Source organism: Hemitrygon akajei, chromosome 23, assembly GCF_048418815.1.
Source record: "Hemitrygon akajei chromosome 23, sHemAka1.3, whole genome shotgun sequence".
In the NCBI taxonomy this organism is placed as follows: Eukaryota; Metazoa; Chordata; class Chondrichthyes; order Myliobatiformes; family Dasyatidae; genus Hemitrygon; species Hemitrygon akajei.
Window position 1 is genome coordinate 64,587,995 of NC_133146.1, and position 17,928 is coordinate 64,605,922.

A 17,928-nucleotide genomic window follows, 5' to 3' on the forward strand; every position below is an offset into this window, starting at 1 on the left:
ACCCTTTCTATGGTTTCCACATCCTTCCTGTAGAGAGGCGATCAGAACTGAGCACAGTACTCCAAGTGGGGTCTGACAAGGGTCCTCTATAGCTGCAATATTACCTCTCAGCTTCTAAATTCAATTCCACAATTGATGAATGCCAACGCACCATATGCCTTCTTAACCACAGAGTCAACCTGCGTAGCAGCTTTGAGTGTCCAAAGGATTGCTTTGAGTTGGTGGACTGGGCCATGTACAACCACTCATCTGAGGATCTGAATAACTACACCAATGTTGTAACAGACTTTTTAAAACAGCTGTAGATAAGTGTATCACCACAAAATTGTTAAGGATCTACCCCAATCAGAAGCCTTGGATGAACCATGAAATCTGGAATTTACTGAGAGCCTGATTAGAGGCATTCAAGTCTGGAGATCTAGAATGTTACAAGAGGTGCAGAAAGCCATCTCATAGGCAAAGTGATTCCAGACTAGACTAGAATCAACGAGGGATGCTCAACAGCTGTGGTAGGGTTTGGATGCCTTAACCTCCAACAAAGTTAAATTAAGTGACATGGAGGACAGCAGAGCTTTACTTCGAGATAAGCTCAATGCCTTCTATGCTCACTTTGACCACCAGAACATGGAGGAAACTTCTCCATATCTCCTGATGATCCTTTGCTCTCAGTATCTGAAGATGACATGCAGGCTGTCTTCAAGAGGGTGAATCCAAGGAAAAGCATCTAGTCTGGACTGAGTACCTGGCCAAGTACTGAAGACCTGAGCTGCCCTATTGGCTGGTGCGTTCACAGATATCTTCAACCTCTCACTTCGGCAGCGTGTACCCACCTGTTTCAAGCAAGCTTCAATCATATCAGTGCCCAAGAAGAGTGTGGTAACCTGCCTCAATGACTATCACCCATTGGCACTTGCATCCACAGTGGTAAGTGTTTTGAGAGGCTGATGTTGAAACAGATCAGCTCCTGTCTGAGTGGCATCTTGGATCAGCTTCAGTTTGCCTACAGGAGCAACAGGTCCACAGCAGATGCCATCTCATTGACATTTCACACAACCCTGGAACATCTGGACAGCAAAGATGCATGCATCAGAATGTTCTTCATCCATTACAGCTCAGTATTTAATACTATTATCCTCTCAAAACTAATCAGTAAGCTCCAAAACCTGGGCCTCAGTACCCCCTTGTGCAATTGAATCCTGGATTTCCTCTCTTGCAGACTCCAGTCAGTTTGGATTGACAACAAACATCTCCTCCACAATCTCCATCAACATAAGCGTACCACAGGGCTGTATGCTTAGCCCCCTGTTCTGCTTGCCTATGACTGTGTGGTGAAGTACAGCTCCAACACTATATTTAGCCTTGTATGGCACCACTGTTGTGGGATATATCAAAGGTGGTGATGAATCAGCATTCAGGAGGGAGATTGAAAATTTAGCTGAGTGGTATCATAACAACCATCTCTCATTCAATGTCAGCAAGATCAAGGAGCTGATAGTAGACTTGAAGAGAAGGAAACCAGAGGTCCATGAGCCAGTCCTCATTGGAGGACCAGAGGTTGAGAAGGTCAGTAACTATAAAGTCCTGAATTTTACTATCTCAGCCGACCTGTACTGGACCCATCGTATAAATGTAATTGCAAAGAAAACATGACAGCGCCTCTACTTCCTTAAGATCTTGGAGATTTGGCATGACATCAAAATCCTTGACGAACTTCTATAGATGTGTAGTGGAAAGTGTATTGACTGGCTGTATTATGGCCTGGTATGGGCATACCAATACAATTGAAAGGAAAATCCTACAAAAGGTAGTGCATTTGGCATTGTAAATAATGGGTAAAGCCCTCCCAACCATTAAGCACATCACCCGGTACAAGAACAGATACTACCCCTCAACCATCAAGTTCTTGAAAAAATTTATTTTGATATTTCCACAACCAATGATCTCACTTTAAGGACTCTTTATATTGTTATTTTATGCTCTTGTTATTTATTGCTATTTATTTTTATTTGCATTTGCAAAGTTTGTTGTCTCCTATGCTCTTGCTCTTTCATTGATCCTCTTGTAGCTTCTATTCTATAGGTTTGCTGAGTATGCCTGAAGAAAAAGAATCTCAGGGTTGTATATGTGAGATATACTGTATGCACTTTGATAGTAAATTGACTTCTGTGGAGCAAAGTTGTTCAACAAGTTTTTCAGCATTGCTGAGAAATTGTTCAGATCTTTTAAGAACTGGTAATGCTTATCAAATGTGTTTAAACGTCAGATAAAACCGGAATGTTTGAGCTAGTGATCCCTTTGAAATTGAGGGATGGAGGGAGTGGCGGTTAAATTAATAGTTCATTGCCCCAAGGCCCAAAAGAAATTTGAAGGCCTTTTTGAGACCCAAGTGATTATAGGTGATTAACTAAAGTTAATCTCCAATTTAAACTTCTGATGGTATCTTTTAAATTCTGACAGATATTAAGTTTCTTATATGACAGGAATTGGCTTAAATAATTTGAAGAGAAAAAGAGACCATTAATCAGCATGTAGTTTCTAATTGATGCAATTATGACACGTGCTCGCAACCATTGCTGCACAGCATATGAAAATTGGATTGGACTATTCAGTCACATAAGACATTGAAAACCATCTATGCCTTTGGTTGCAACGTCCACTCTTCCCACAGATGCATTGTATCCAGAACTTAAATTATGTCACGATTGGAAAGATATAAAACCCCAAATTCTGTGAATTTCTATATTTATATATTCTCATAAACTCAATACATCAACGTGTTATATGAAATTGTTCAGTTTCAGTATTTTTGATTTATCACATACAGCCCTGTGTTATGGCTGCTCACGTAATAGAAATCCCCCTAGAGGATTCACTTAACATTCCCCAAAAATTTGAGGTGTGGAGTAAAATTCACTCTCATGGAGTTTATGTGAAGTAAAGTAACAAATAAACATTTTTTTATGGATTTTTCTCTAGGAACACAGCCCCCTCCTAGTAATGTGGTGTCACCTATATTGTACACTATACTCTATTAGTATTTTAACTTACCCCATTGTTCACATGTATCACAACCAGACTTCAGCAATGTGGAAAGATGAATATTGAGCACAATTGTAGAATCACCTATCAAATGAAATCACCCACTAAATTGTGTTAAATTTGTGCTTTAAGGTTATAATCATTTTTAATATAGTTGATTCCAAACAGTTTATTTTTAGTGGAGACCGCAAGCGTTGTTCGTGTTGGGGAATTTAATAACAGTGATACCACTGATGGACAAGAGAAGGTGATTGTACTCTTTCTTGTCAGAAATGGTCTTCAGCTGAAAGATGTATAGCATGAATGTTACCTGCCCAAGATGGAAGTTATTTAATTTTGGTGAAAGTCGATGTGGTCTACTTCTTTAATAAAGATTGTATGAGTGAAGTTGGTAGAATCATTTGTGAATAGCTATGTTCCTGATCTCATGATAGAAGTTAATGAATTAATACAAACTTAACAGTCTGAGCTAAAAAGCTTAGAAATACAAATGGAGGTCATTTGGCCATGTTTGTTAAGTTATCTCTGTACAAGAGACTTTTTTTTAGTTCTACTTTGCTGCTTTTCCTATTTGACTTGTATTTTTTTCTTCTGTTTTCAAGTATTTGCTTAATTTCCTTTCCATTTCACATTAAACCTACACTAATTGCATTTTATTCCCCCCCAACCTGGATTTAGTTACACATTTACATACTGATGGTAATTTATGATGGTCAGTCTGCACATCATTGGGATTGGGAAGAAGGTGAAGCACCCTGAGAAAGCCCATCCAATAACTTGTAAACTCAATTCAAATCACTGGAGAGATGAGCAATTTCTACTCGTTGCCACTGTATAACTCACAATCTTAGCACAATTCTTGAACTGATGTCTTCTGTTTACATTCCAATGAACACACTTTCTCAAAAGCTTCACACTTTTGAATGCCCCCATTTGATTTTCCTTAGCCTTGTCTGGTTTAAGAATAATTCCAAAAATATTGTGCCCAAAGCTGGTCCTTCATCCAAATATCATTACAGCAAATCTTTACATCATCTCCAAAGTCTTGGTATCCTTTCTTAAGTGTGTTATGCAGAAAAGGACGCAGTATTCCACCTCTAGACTAACAAATGACTCGGACAAGTTTTGCCTTATGCCTTATATCTCCATTTAAAAACTGAAGGATTGTGTATGTTTTCAACTAATTTTATCAATTTATTATTCCATCTTCATATTTTTCTGTCTTGAAAGTTCCAGTTCACTTTGTAAAATTTGAAGTTCACTACTGTTGAGTGGTTGGGATGGTACGCAAACTGCAGGGGGTCCAGTAGGGGGGCAGCAGGGTCTTGTTGTGCCTCATGACGAGCCTCTCGAAACACTTCACAATGATGGATGTGAGTGCAATGGGACAGTAGTCATTTAGGCAGGACATTGAAGACTTCTTTGGCATGGGGACAATGGTGGCGGCCTTGAAGTAGATTGGAACGGTGGCGCTGCTCAGGAAGATGTTGAAGATGTCAGTGAGAACATCTGCTAGCTGGTCTGTACATCCTCTGAGCACTCTACCAGGAATGTTGTCTGGTCCAGCAGTCTTCCTGCACAGGGTTCTTCTCACATCGGCCACGGTGAGACACAGTACCTGGTCATTTGTAGGAGGGGTGGACTTCCTTGCTGCCACATCATTTTCCGCCTCAAAATGAGCGTAGAAGTTATTCAGCGCATCTGGGAGGGAGGCATCACCCGCACAATCAGGAGATGTTGTCCTGTAATTGGTGATGTCCTGGATGCCCTTCCACATGTGCCACGTGTCGTCGCTATCCTGGAAGTGGCTGTGGATTCGCTGGATGTGTGCACGCTTTGCCTCTCTGATGGCCCAGGACAGTTTGGCCCTTGCTGTTGTTAGGACTGCCTTGTCACCTGCTCTGAAGGTGGAATCATGGGTCCTCAGCAGCGCATGCACCTCCACTGACAGGATGAAGAGGTCAATACTCCCCAATGCCATTAGGCTTTACAATTCAATCGCCAGGACTTAAGAACTTTTTAAAAGATATTATTAATGCTGTTTGAGATAGTGATTTAGATGCATATCATATTTTTTACTGAGTTAAGTATTGTATGTTATTAGTTTTGCTACAACAAGTGTATGGGACATTGGAAAAAAAGTTGAATTTCCCCATGGGGATGAATAAAGTATCTATCTATCAGTCATCCATGGCTTCTGGTTAGCACGTGTAGTGATGGTCTTGGACAGAGTAACATCATCAATGCACTTGCTGATGTAGCTAGTCACTGATGCTGTGTACTCCTCTAAGTTGGTAGAGTCGCCATCGGTTGCAGCCTCCCTGAACATGTGCCAGATTGCCAGAATCTAGTTAGTACCAGGACTGACAGATTGTACACAGATTCTTCGCCCAGGCTGAGACGAATGAATACCCTGCCACCGTTGAGGTCTCATCACTAGGATAGTAAGCTGTTTACTGTTTACCTGTGCTGCACACTTCTCAAGCATTTTGAATTATATTTTATTAACTTATTTGTGGTAATATTTTGTTCTATGTAATATATGTATTGTGGGTGCACTATGGTCCGGAGGAATGTTGTTTCATTTGGTTGTATAAATGTACAGGAAGGGGATAATAAACTTGAATTTGAACTTGTATTTTGGTCCAGTCACTATCTCTTGTTCCCTTGGGTTGCAGTTTTATTAAAAATTTTATTAAATACACTTCACTAAACAATTTCAAATTCCACATGCACATCAACTGTATTAACTTCAGTAAATCTTTTTGTAACTTCATTAAAGGATTTAAATCAAGTTTAGCTCAGTTTCAGTTATGTTTGAATATTGAGGGATTCATGGGTTCCTTTATAATGGAATCTATTCAATTAAAGAGGGAGGCTTTGAATGATCATTCACTTGGGACATTTGGCTAGTAATATCCACTGTTTCTTCAATTTTGTTTATTTTATTTAAGAAAAGTTCTATCAATGTAGATATTGATACAGCTGCTCCCGTTTGTTTAAGGTAGAGATACAGCACGGTAACAGGCCCTTCAACCCCAATGAACCCATGCTGCCCAATTACATCCATGTGGCCTGATAATCTACAAACCTGTACCTCTTTGGAATGTGGGCAGAAGCCAGAGCTTCCAGAATAAATCCATATGGTTACAAGGAGACCATATGAATTCTTTACAGATAGCAGCAGAATTGAACCCTGGTTACAGACACTGTAATAACATTATGCCAACCACAGTGCTATGGTGCCATCTTGACTGGATCTAGACATTAAGAATTTTGCTGTGATCAATTACCCCTGGGAACATTTAGTATTATTCCTTCTTTGGTTGTTCAGCATACAGTTAAAACTGTGCTTTAGTTTGATTAAGTTTGTATCTCAGATTCATCTGATCATAGCTGGAAAGAAAGACAATCAGCCCATTAAGACTGGTCCTTTCCAAGATTAATCTGGTCAGACATTCTCTAGTCTTCCTTTCTAAGCCACACAGCCTACACATTTAATTTCTGCCAGCTCCAACAAGATTCAACCTATTGACATACCGTATATTCCCCTCCCCATCATTTTTGAAGAGATTGCTCCCTTTGTGAACCACTGCTTATATTCCACCCAGGACATCCCTCTTCTCATTGTTACCATCAGGAAGGAGGTGCAGAAGCCTGAATGCATACACTCAGTGATTCAGGAATAATTTCCTCTTTGCCATCAGATTTCTAAATGGACATTGAACTCATGAGCACTACCTCACTACTTTTTTATTTCTGTTTCTGCACTACTTTTCTTAGCAATTTAATATCCATATATATGCTTACTGTAATTCAGTTTTTTTTCCCTATATTTATCATGTATTGAATTGTTCTGTTGCCAAAAAGTTAACAAATTTCATGACATATGCTGGTGATATTAAACCTGATTCTGATTCCCACCAACCACTCCCTGTCTTAAAGTAACTTCAAAATAATCAGAGAATTTGCAACATCAGTTCTTTATTTGGGTCCATGAATGGCAGGAACTAGTGAAGCAGTGATTCATTCACATTTCTTCCAATTTAGTGTACTATATTCAGTGTTCACAATGCTATTTCCATTATATTGGGGAAGTCCAATGCTGATATCCTGCATTCAGTCTGCAGGAGTGTCTTAAGTTTCAGTTTGTCTGCCAAAATAATTCTTCATCCCATTCTCACTATAGTTTATATGTTTGTGTCCTCCTGAACATTTATAATGAGCCCAATGCAGATATGAGGTTCAGCACCTCATTTTCTGACTGAACACATTACAGACTTCTGGACCAATTTTGAATTAATAGCTTGCTCTTATTATCCTTCCGTGAATTTGATGTTTTTTTTCTCTCCTGGCCTCCTGGGTATGTTCAGCTGCCTTGTGATTAGCTACACAATGCAGACAAAGAAGAATAATGTACTTCTAAATTGCCACTTTACCCATTTGGTTTCACTCTATCAGAAGAATTTTCTTTGTTCTGTCTTCTCTTCCACCCAGTCTTCTGCTAATATGGAAAACTAATGTTTTCTTCCTCTGTCAGTATGTCCAAGAGTCTCAAACTTGAAATTGTAACTTTGTTTTTCTTTCTACAAATGTTGCTTAACCTGCTGTAAGCCCAGCATTTCTGTTTGTATTTCGAATTTCAGATAGGTTGTGAAATTTGCTGATTTTTGTGGCAGCAGAACAGTACAAGATATAAAATTATTTAAAATTACAAAATGAATTAACAGTGCAAAAGATGAATAACAAGGTAGTGTTCATGGGTTCATGGACTGTTCATAAATATGCTTGTGGAGGAAAAGAAGCTATTCTTAAAATATTGAGTATAGTGTTTCAATCTCCTGCACCTTCTTCCTGATGGTAGTACTGTGGAAAGGGCAAGTCCCAGATAGTAACGGTCTTTAATGATGGATGTTGCCATCTTGAGTATCAGCTCTTGAAGATGTCTTCATTTAACAGGGAGGGTTGTGCCTGTGATGGAACTAGCTGAATCTACAATCCTCTGAAGCCGTTTGTGATCCTGTGCATTGGAGTTTCCATGCCAGACAGTGATACAGTCAGGCACAATGCTCTCCACAACACATCTGTAGAAATTTGCAAGAAACTTTGTGACCTCCCAAATAACCTCAAAATCACATTGATGCAGAGGCACTGGCATGCCTTCTGCATGTTCGCATCAGTGTGTTGTGCCAAGGTAGATCTTCTGAGATCTTGAAGCCCAAGAACTTGAAGCTGCTTATCCTTTCCACTGCTGATCCCTCAATGAGGGCTGGTGTGTGTTCTACCAATTTATCCTTCCTGAAGTCCACAATCAATCCTTTGGTCTTGCTGACATTGAGTGTGAGGTTGTTGTTTGACACCACTCAGCCAGTCAATCTATCTCACTCCTGCACAGCTCCATGTCCACATATGCAGCTAGCATCTGTAGATTTTTAAAAAAAAAAATCATCCAGTCAGTTTCATTCCATAGCCTTTTCTTTGTAGTGAGTCAATATCTGTTCTTACAAATTTTATTCTAGTCCCATTCTGAAGGCAACAATTATTTTTATTTCAATACCTTTTAGGCTGGGATTTCCAAATTGTGACTATTCACCCCTTGTGTCACCTTGTGTCACACCTGGTTAATATGTGTTAAAAACACAAGAGATTCTGCAGATACTAGAAATCCATGGCCCCATTGGTCCATTTTCCTCTCCTGTAAGATTCCTTCTTCTTCAGCCCTTTATGGTTTTCATTCACCTGGCTTCAGCTATTACCTTCTAGTTAGTCCTCTTTCCCCTCCTCGTACCATCTTTATTCTGGCGTCTTGCCCCTTCCTTTCCAGTTCTGAAGAGAAGTCTTGGCCCAAAACATTGACTGTTTATTCATTTCCACAGATGCTGCCTAACCTGCTCTTGTTATTTATTGCTATTTATTTATTTATATTTGCATTTGAACATATTGTTGTCTTCTATGTTCTACTTGATCTTTCCTTGATCCCATTTACAGTAACTATTCTAAAAATTTGCTGAGTATGCCCGCAGGAAAAAGAATCTCAGGGTTGTATGTAGTGATATATATGTACTCTGATAATAAAAAAAATACTTTGAGCTTTGAGTTCCTCCAGCATTTTCTATGTGTTGCTTTTTTGTGTTAAAGATCCTAAATCCATGTCCTCTGATTCTTGACATTTCCAGCATTGTAAATGGTTTATTGATCCCTGATTTAAAAAAAAACCAAAATGATTAAAATATAATGCCATTCATATGCAAATAGTTTAATTTTTCTTCCCCTGAGGTGGCTTGTAAGGTTGGGTGACTAAGGTCTAAAGTTTTGCTTGTAGCAAGGCATTGCAGGTCATCTCTGCTTTTTTTCTTTTTGAGGTAGAACAACCTTTGTTATGAAGTACTCTGCTTAATATGCAGTTACAAAGCTTAAAAGTATACTGTACATGCCAACTACATCAGGAGTTTTGTTATTAGTATGGAGTTATTAGACTTGGGAGTACATCATAACCTTTATTCCTCTGTGAAGCCCCTAACTATAGGGCAACAACTACTGAAATTTTGGATTTGTTCAGGTAGCTAGCATATTTATCTATTGGATAGCAGTGATCATTTTTTAACCCAAGCTGAAGTTCTCAATAGAGACAATGTTTTGAAGGGGGGGTGGGGGAATGGAACTGGGAGGTGTAATGAGTTATTGTATAACTCTGTTAATGTGAATTTGTAGGGGTAAGATATTTGAACATTTGGAAATCCATAACCTAATTAGGGAGAGCCAGCATGGCTTTATGCGTGACAAGTTGTGCTTTACCAACTTGATTGAGTTTTATGACAAGATGATGTGAGAGACTGGTGAGGGTAGGGAACTGGATGTTGTCAATGTGGAGTTTAGTAAGGCGTTTGATAAAGTCCTTCATGGGAGATGAATCCAGGAGATTAAGATGTATGGGATCTGCAGCAAATGGCTGTATGGATTCAAAACTGGCTTGCGCTTAGAAGACGGTAGTGGTCGAAGGGACTTATTTGAGTTGGAGGTCTGTAATTAGTAGAGTTCCACAGGGATCTGTGCTGGGACCTCTGTGCTATTTGTGGTGTATATAAATGACCTGGATGAAAATGTAGATGGGTGGGTTAGTAGATTTGTGGATGATACCAAGATTGTTGGAGTTGTGGATAATGTAGAAGACTGACAAGGGTACAGTACAATATAAACCACTTGCAGATATGGGCAAGTGAGAAATGGCAGATGGAGTTTTACCCGGATATATGTGAGGTGATGCAGCTTGACAGGGCAAATATAAGGTGACAGAACACTGTTAAGGGCAAGGTCCTTAACAGTGTTGCCCAGCAGAGAGATCCTGGGGTCCAAGTTCACGACTCCTTGAAAGTGTGTAAAGTGGTTATGAAGGCTTTTGGAATGCTCACTTTAATTAGTTGAAACATTGAGTTCAAACGTCAGGAGACTATGTTTCAACTTCATAAACTTTGGTTAGGTCACATCTGGAGTATTGTGTGCAGTTCTGGTTGCCTCACTTAGGAAGGATGTTAAGGTTTTGGAGAGGGTGCAGAAGAGTTTTACCAGGATGCAATCTGGTTTAGAGGGCAGCTGGTATCATGAGAGGCTGGATAAACTTGGGTTGTTTTCTCAGGAGAGTCGGAGGCAGAGGGGGGATGTGATAGAGGTTTACAAGATTATGAGAGACACCGACAGAGTGGACAGAAAATATCTGTTTCCCGGGGTTAAAATGTCTAATACCGGAGGGCATGCATTGAAGGTGAGAGGAGGTAGGTTCAAGGTATATGTGGGGGGTAAGTTTTTTTTATTCAGAGAGTTGTGGAATCCTGGAATGTGCTACCTGGGATGGTGGTACAGGCAAATACATTAGAGGTTTTTAAGAGATGTTTGAATAGGCACATGGATGTAAGGAAGATGGAGGGATATGGGTGTTTTTGATTTGCCCTTTTAGCTGGTTCAGCACACCATTGTGAGCCATATGGCATGTTCCTCTGCTGTACTCTTCCGTGTTCTGTTAGCGTGAATCTATGTTTTCTTAGATAGTAGTAAGAACATTTCTTTCAATAGTTTTTGGAGGAGTCTTTATACATTTGACAATAGAGTCTCAATACACATTTAATAGGTATGCATCCACAGCACATTAATGTCTTAGATGGATTCTCATTTTTTTTCATCGGCAATGTGACCTTGAAAGTCCTCAGGATTTTCATCCATGAAATAGGAATGTCAAATACAGTAAACTGTGATATGTTGCTAAGTGTGTCATTAGGAGGAAAGTAGAACAGAGACTTCTCTTTGCTAACAGGACACATAAATATTGGAGAGTGACCCTTTTTTTTCCCTCTGCTGATCATGGAAACAAATAATAGGGAGGAGGGTAAGAAATTTACTGTTGGTTTCTGTCAAAATATGGGTCCAAGAATAATAACACAAAGTACACTGCAGATGCTGTGGTCAAAGCAACATGTACAACACGCTGGAGGAACTCAGCAGGTCAGGCAGCATCTGTGGAAACAAGCAGTCAACATTGACTGCTCGTTTCCATGGATGCTGCCCGACCTGCTGAGTTCCTCCAGCGTGTTGTACGAGTTGCATGGGTCCAAGAATGTTAGCTGCAGATTGTATTGATCTTTGATTTCCAGAGAATTGCTTCTGATTTCAAGAGAATCAAACATACAATGTAATGTAACTAGTGCAAGCATTTTAAGCAAACATTTAATTCAACATGCAATCGCTTTAGATACAATCAGCCTACAATGAATGGTTCTGTAAACATCGAAGAGATTTGTACCTAGCTTTGGAAATCCTTGTAGTTGAAACACATGAGAGAAAGATAAATCATGCACACTTTAGGAGAGAGGCCTCAGTTGGTCAGCGTCTACCGTGGAGGATACACACAAGTTGCTGGAGCAACTCAGCAGGCCAGACACCATCTATGAAGAGAGTACAGTCGATGTTTCAGGCCAAAACCCTTCAGCAGAATATTGCATCCAAGCTGTCTGGATATACAAACCAGGACAGCACAATATGGAGAGCAAGCTGTTACACAGGTAGCAAGCTCCCCCTCTCCACGCATCTGTGAACCCAAACGAATGGCAGAGACCTATACAGTTTGGTACCAACAGTGTTGCAGGTGTTGGCAGTCAGTGTTGAACTCAACTGCCTTAGGGATTCCAGCTCTGGCTTTTTCGCTCGGGAATTACCCCAAAGCCTTCCCCGTGGGCGGGTACAGCCGCAAGGCAGCAGAACTTTGCGATCCGAGTTTTCCTTCTCCTTGATGAGCTGTCTACCACGGCTGATGAGCTCCATCTGCCCAAAGCGACAAGATTTAAGGCACCACTAACCTACCCTTTGTCCCTTCTCCTATTGGCAGGAATGGTTCTGCCCGGCTTATATTTAATAGCTAAGCCACATGTGAAGGCCAGTTACTAAACTTGGTTCTCAGAGGCTATTTGAGGTGCATGCCATTGGGAGTATGTAGTAGGTAGTGGGAGCTTATCCCCATTATCACCCCAGCTATATCAACCTTAAGGAACCACACTTTATGAGAGAGTTTCTACAGTTGTGTTAAATAAATTGTTATATGTTATGTATTGTCAGCTTTGCTTCAGTTCAGTTCTGCGTTGGTGGGTTCTTGGTTCAGACTTCACTTCTAGAGGTTTGACCACAAACACTTATGTTGACATTCCTATAAAATGATTCATAGAAGCATAGAAAACTTACAGCACAATGCAGGTCCTTCAGCCCACAAAGTTGTGCTAAAGATGTCCCTACCTTAGAAATTACTAGGCTTACCAATATCCCTCTATTTTTCTAAGCTCTATGTACCTATCCAAAAGTCTCTTAAAAGACTCTGTTGTATCTGCCTCCACCACCGTTGCCGGCAGCCCATTCCACGCACTCACCACTCTCTGCTTAAAAAACTTACCCCTGACATCTCCTCTGTACCAACTCCCCAGCACCTTAAACCTGTGTCCTCTTGTGGCAACCATTTCAGCCCTGAGAGAAAGCCTCTGACTATCCACACGATCAATGCCTCTCATCATCTTATACACCTCTATCAGGTCACCTCTCATCCTCCGTCGCTCCAAGGAGAAAAGGCTGAGTTCACTCAACCTGTTTTCATAAGGCATGCTCCCCAATCCAGGCAACATCCTTGTAAATCTGTTCCGCACCCTTTCTATGGCTTCCACATCCATTCTGTAGTGAGGCGACCAGGACTGAGCACAGTACTCTACGTGGGGTCTGACTAGGGTCCCATATAGCTGCAACATTACCTCTTGGCTCCTAAATTCAATTGCACGATTGATGAAGGCCAATACACAGTATGCATTCTTAGCCACAGAGTCAAACTGAGCAGCTGCTTTGAGCATCCTATGGACTCGGACCCCAAGATCCCTCTGATCCTCCATACTGCCAGGAGTCTTACCATTAATACTATATTCTGCCTTCATATCTGACCTACCATAGTGAACCACCTCACACTTATCTGGGTTAAACTCCATCTGCCACTTCTCAGCCCAGTTTTACATCCTATCAATGTTCCTCTGTAACCTCTGACTGCCCTCCACACCATCCATAACAGCTCCAACTTTTGTATCATCAGCGAATTTACTAACCCATCCCTCCACTTCTTCATCCAGGTCATTTATAAAAATCACGAAGAGTAAGGGTCCCAGAACAGATCCCTGAGGCACACCACTGGTCACTGACCTCCATGCAGAATATGACCCGTCTACAACAACTCTTTGCATTCTGTGAGCAAGCCATTTCTGGATCCACAAAGCAATGTCCCCTTGAATCCCATGCCTCCTTACTTTCTCAATAAGCCTTGCATGAGTACCTTATCAAATGTCTTGCTGAAATCCATATACACTACATCTACTGCTCTTCTTTCATCAATGTGTTTAGTCACATCCTCAAAAAATTCAAACAGGTTGATAAGGCAGGACCTGGCCTTGGCAAAGCCATGCTGGCTATTCCTAATCATATTACACCTCTCAAAATGTTCATAAATCCTGCCTCTCAGGATCTTCTCCATCAACTTACCAGCCACTGAAGAAAGACTCACTGGTCTATAAATCCTGGGATATCTCTACTCCCTTTCTTGAATAAAGGAACAACATCCACAACCTTCCAATCCTCCGGAACCTCTCACGTCCCCATTGGTGATTCAAAGATTGTCATCAGAGACTCAGCAATCTCCTCCTTTGCCTCCCACAGTAGCGTGGGGTACATCTCATCTGGTCCCAGCAACTTATCCAACTTGATGCTTTCCAAAAGCTCCAGCGCATCCTCTTCCTTAATATCTGCATGCTCAAACTTTTCAGTCTTTGCAAGTCACTACTGCAATCACCAAGATCCTTTTCCATAGTGAATACTGAAGTAAAGTATTCATTAAGTATCTCTGCTATTTCCTCCAGTTCCATACACACTTTCCCACTGTCACACTTGGTAGGTCCTATTCTTTCACATCTTATCCTCGTGCTCTTCACATACTTGTAGAATACCTTGGGGTTTTCCTTAATCTTGCCCGCCAAGGCCTTCTCATGGCCAATTCTGGCTCTCCTAATTTCCTTTTTAAGCTCCTTCCTGTTAGCCTTATAATCTTCCAGATCTCTAACGTTACCTAGCTCTCTGAACCTTTTGTCACCTTTTCTTCTTGACTAGATTTATTATAGCCTTTGTACACCACGGTTCCTGCACCCTACCATAATTTCCCTGTTTCATTGGAACATACCTATGCAGAACTCCACACAAATATCCCCGAGCATTTGCCACATTTCTTTCATACTTTTCCCTGAGAACATCTGTTCCCAATTTAAGCTTCCAGTTTCCTGCCTGATAGCCTCATAATTCCCCTTAATCCAATTAAACACTTTTCTAACTTGTCTGTTCCTATCTCTCTTGTAAAGGAGATAGAATTATGATCACTATCTCAAAAATGCTCTTCCACTGAGAGATTTGACACCTGACCAGGTTCATTTCCCAATACTAAATCAAGTACTGCCTCTCCTCTTGTAGGCTTATCTACATATTGTGTCTAGAAACCTTCCTGAACACACCTAATAAACTCCACCCTATCTAAATCCCTTGCTCTAGGGAGATTCCAATTGATATTTGTGAAATTAAAATCTCCCATCACGACAACTCTGTTATTAGTACACCTTTCCAGGATCTGTTTCTGTATCTGCTCCTTGATATCCCTGTTACTATTGGGCGGCCTATAAAAAACACCCAGTAAAGTTATTGACCCTTCCTGTTCCTAATCTCCACCCACAGAGACACCGGAGACAATCCCTCCATGGCGTCCACCTTTTCTGTAGCCGTGGCACTTTATCTTCAGACTTTACATTTTGGACCTAACATTTCTTTAAGATTAACATTATCAACTCCACAGTAATTTTTCAAAGAGAATGGTAATTGCTGTCTAACATTTGTTTAAATCAATTATTACAAAAACAGATTTTCCAAGTCTTGTCATATTGTTGCCTGTGGGAGCTAGCAATACAAAAATTGGTGCCATGTTTCCTACATTATCATAGTGAATATATACACTGGAAAACCTCAGCAGATCAGGCACTATCTGTGAAAAAAGCAGCAGCCAACATTTTGGTTCTGAAATTTGAAACTTTGTCCTTCTGAGGTGCTGGACATGTCCAACATTTTTTGTTTTTATTTCTGGTAGTTTTAAAGTATTGATTGGCTCTAAAGTGCTATAGATCATTCCCTTCATAGGGACGATATGAATAACCATACTCTGTCAAGAATTAACAAGGAAAATATACAGTCTGAATTTTAAATTGAAGTAATAAAGTTAAAGTAAGCCATAATGCAAAATAATTTCTATTACTTGCAGAAATGAAGAAGTGGAAGCTATCAGTACTGAACTAAATGATTTAAGAAAGATGTAAGTGCCTATTTCTGTTTTTAAAACTTAATCATCAAGTCCTGTTCATGAATAAAAATATAGGATGATTTTCTTTTCTCTCCCAAAAGTTATAAATGCTTAAAATGAGAAAATATAGTTTTGCTCCAGATCCATTGTTGTTATTTTTTAGGATGACATTTTAGTTAATTTCAATTTTTATTTTTGTTATTTTTCTTTTACCTTAATAACTAATATCTACATTTTATTCTCACATAATATAATCTCCTTTGCAAATCTCAAATTCAAATTCCAGGAGGAGGGTGGAATTACAACACCATGTAAGTTGATGATAGTTGTGTGTCTTTGTTCCTTACTGCCTTGTTTAGGAAGCAAGAGCATGGCAATGCTTTGTTAGTTTCCCCATTTAATGTTGTTCTTTCACTTTTCTTGTTAAAAAGATGTATCTCTGGTAAAATTGAAAAATAGTCTTGAACCAACTTGTATTTATTTATATTTTATTGAGATCCAGCATAAAACAGGCCCTTCTGGCCCTTTGAGTCACACTGCCCAGCTACCCCCTGATTCATAGTAATCCTAGCCTAATCACAGGACAATTTAGTTTAAGATCTGTAGTTGGGAAAATGCTTGAAGCTATCATTAAGGAAGAAATAGTAAAGCTTCTGGAAAGAAATGGATCCATCAGGCAGATGCAGCATGGATTCAGCAAAGGCAGGGCCTGTTTGATAAACTCACTGGAGTTCTTTGAGGATATAACAAGTGCTGTGGATAGAGGGGAACAGATGAATGTTATTTACTTGGATTTCCAGAAAGTGTTCAATAAGCTGCTGCATAAAAGACTTTTCCATAAGATAAGGATGCAGAGAGATCGGGGTGATCTATTAGCATAGATAGAGGATTAGTTAATTAATAGACGGCAGAGAGTTGGGATACATGGATGTTACTCTGGTTGGCAATCAGTGGTGAGCGGTGTGCTGCAGGGGTCAATGCTGGGCCCGCAACTGTTCATGATATACGTTAACAAAATGGAAGAGGGGACCGAGTGTAGTGTATCTAATATTGTTGATGATACTAAACTGACTGGAAAAGCAAATTGTGCAGAAGATACGGAGAGTCTGAAGAGAGATAGGTTAAGCGAGTGGGCAAGGGTCTGGCAGATGGAGTACAATGTTGTTACATGCGAGGTCATTCACTTTGGAAGGAAAAATGAAAGAGCAGATTATTATTTAAATAGTAAAAAATTGCAGCATGCTGCTCTGTAGAGGGACTTGGGAGTGCTTGTGCATGAATCACAAAAGATTGGTTTGCTGGTGCAGCAGGCTATCAAGAAGGTAAATGGATGTTGGCCTCCATTGCTAGAGGGATTGAAATTAAGAGCAAGGAGGTTATGCTACAACTGTACAGGGTATTGGTGAGGCCACACCTGCAGTACTGCATGCAGTTCCAGTCTCCTTACTTGATTAAGGATATACTGGCTTTGGAGGCGGTGCAGAGGAGGTTCACCAGGTTGATTCCAGAGATGAGGGGGTTAGACTATAAAGAAAGATTGAGTCACCTGGGATAGTACTTGCTGGAATTTAGAAGAATGAGAGGAGATCTTATAGAAACGTAAAATTATGAAAGGGATAGATAAGCTAGGGGCAGGAAAGTTGTTTCCACTGGTAGGTGAGACTAGAACTAAGGGACATAGCCTCAAGATTCTGGGGAGTAGATTTAGGACAGAGATGAAGAGGACCTGCTTTTTCCAGAGAGTGGTGAATCTGTGAAATTCTCTGCCAATGAAGCGGTGGAGGCTACCTGAGTAAATATATTGAAGACAAGGTTGAATAGATTTTTGCATAGTGGGGGAATTAAGGTTTATGGGGAAAAGGCAGGTAGGTGGAGATGAGTCCATGGCCAGATCACCCATGATCTTATTGAATAGCAGAGCAAGCTTGCCAGGCCAGATGGCCTACTCCTGCTTCTATCTCTATTTTCTTATGACCAATTAACCTAGCAAC

The 17,928-nt window shown here is 40.3% G+C and overlaps 1 protein-coding gene across 1 annotated transcript in view; it reads left to right on the forward strand.

Moving 5' to 3' along the window:
* The window catches only part of LOC140715509 (uncharacterized), a 449,684-nt gene that overhangs the window by 49,539 nt on the left and 382,217 nt on the right, over window positions 1-17,928 (forward strand). The window contains exon 5 of the mRNA XM_073027850.1: window positions 15,899-15,949. Coding sequence (XP_072883951.1) covers window positions 15,899-15,949 — 51 coding nt within the window. The remainder of the gene's footprint in view (window positions 1-15,898; window positions 15,950-17,928) is intronic.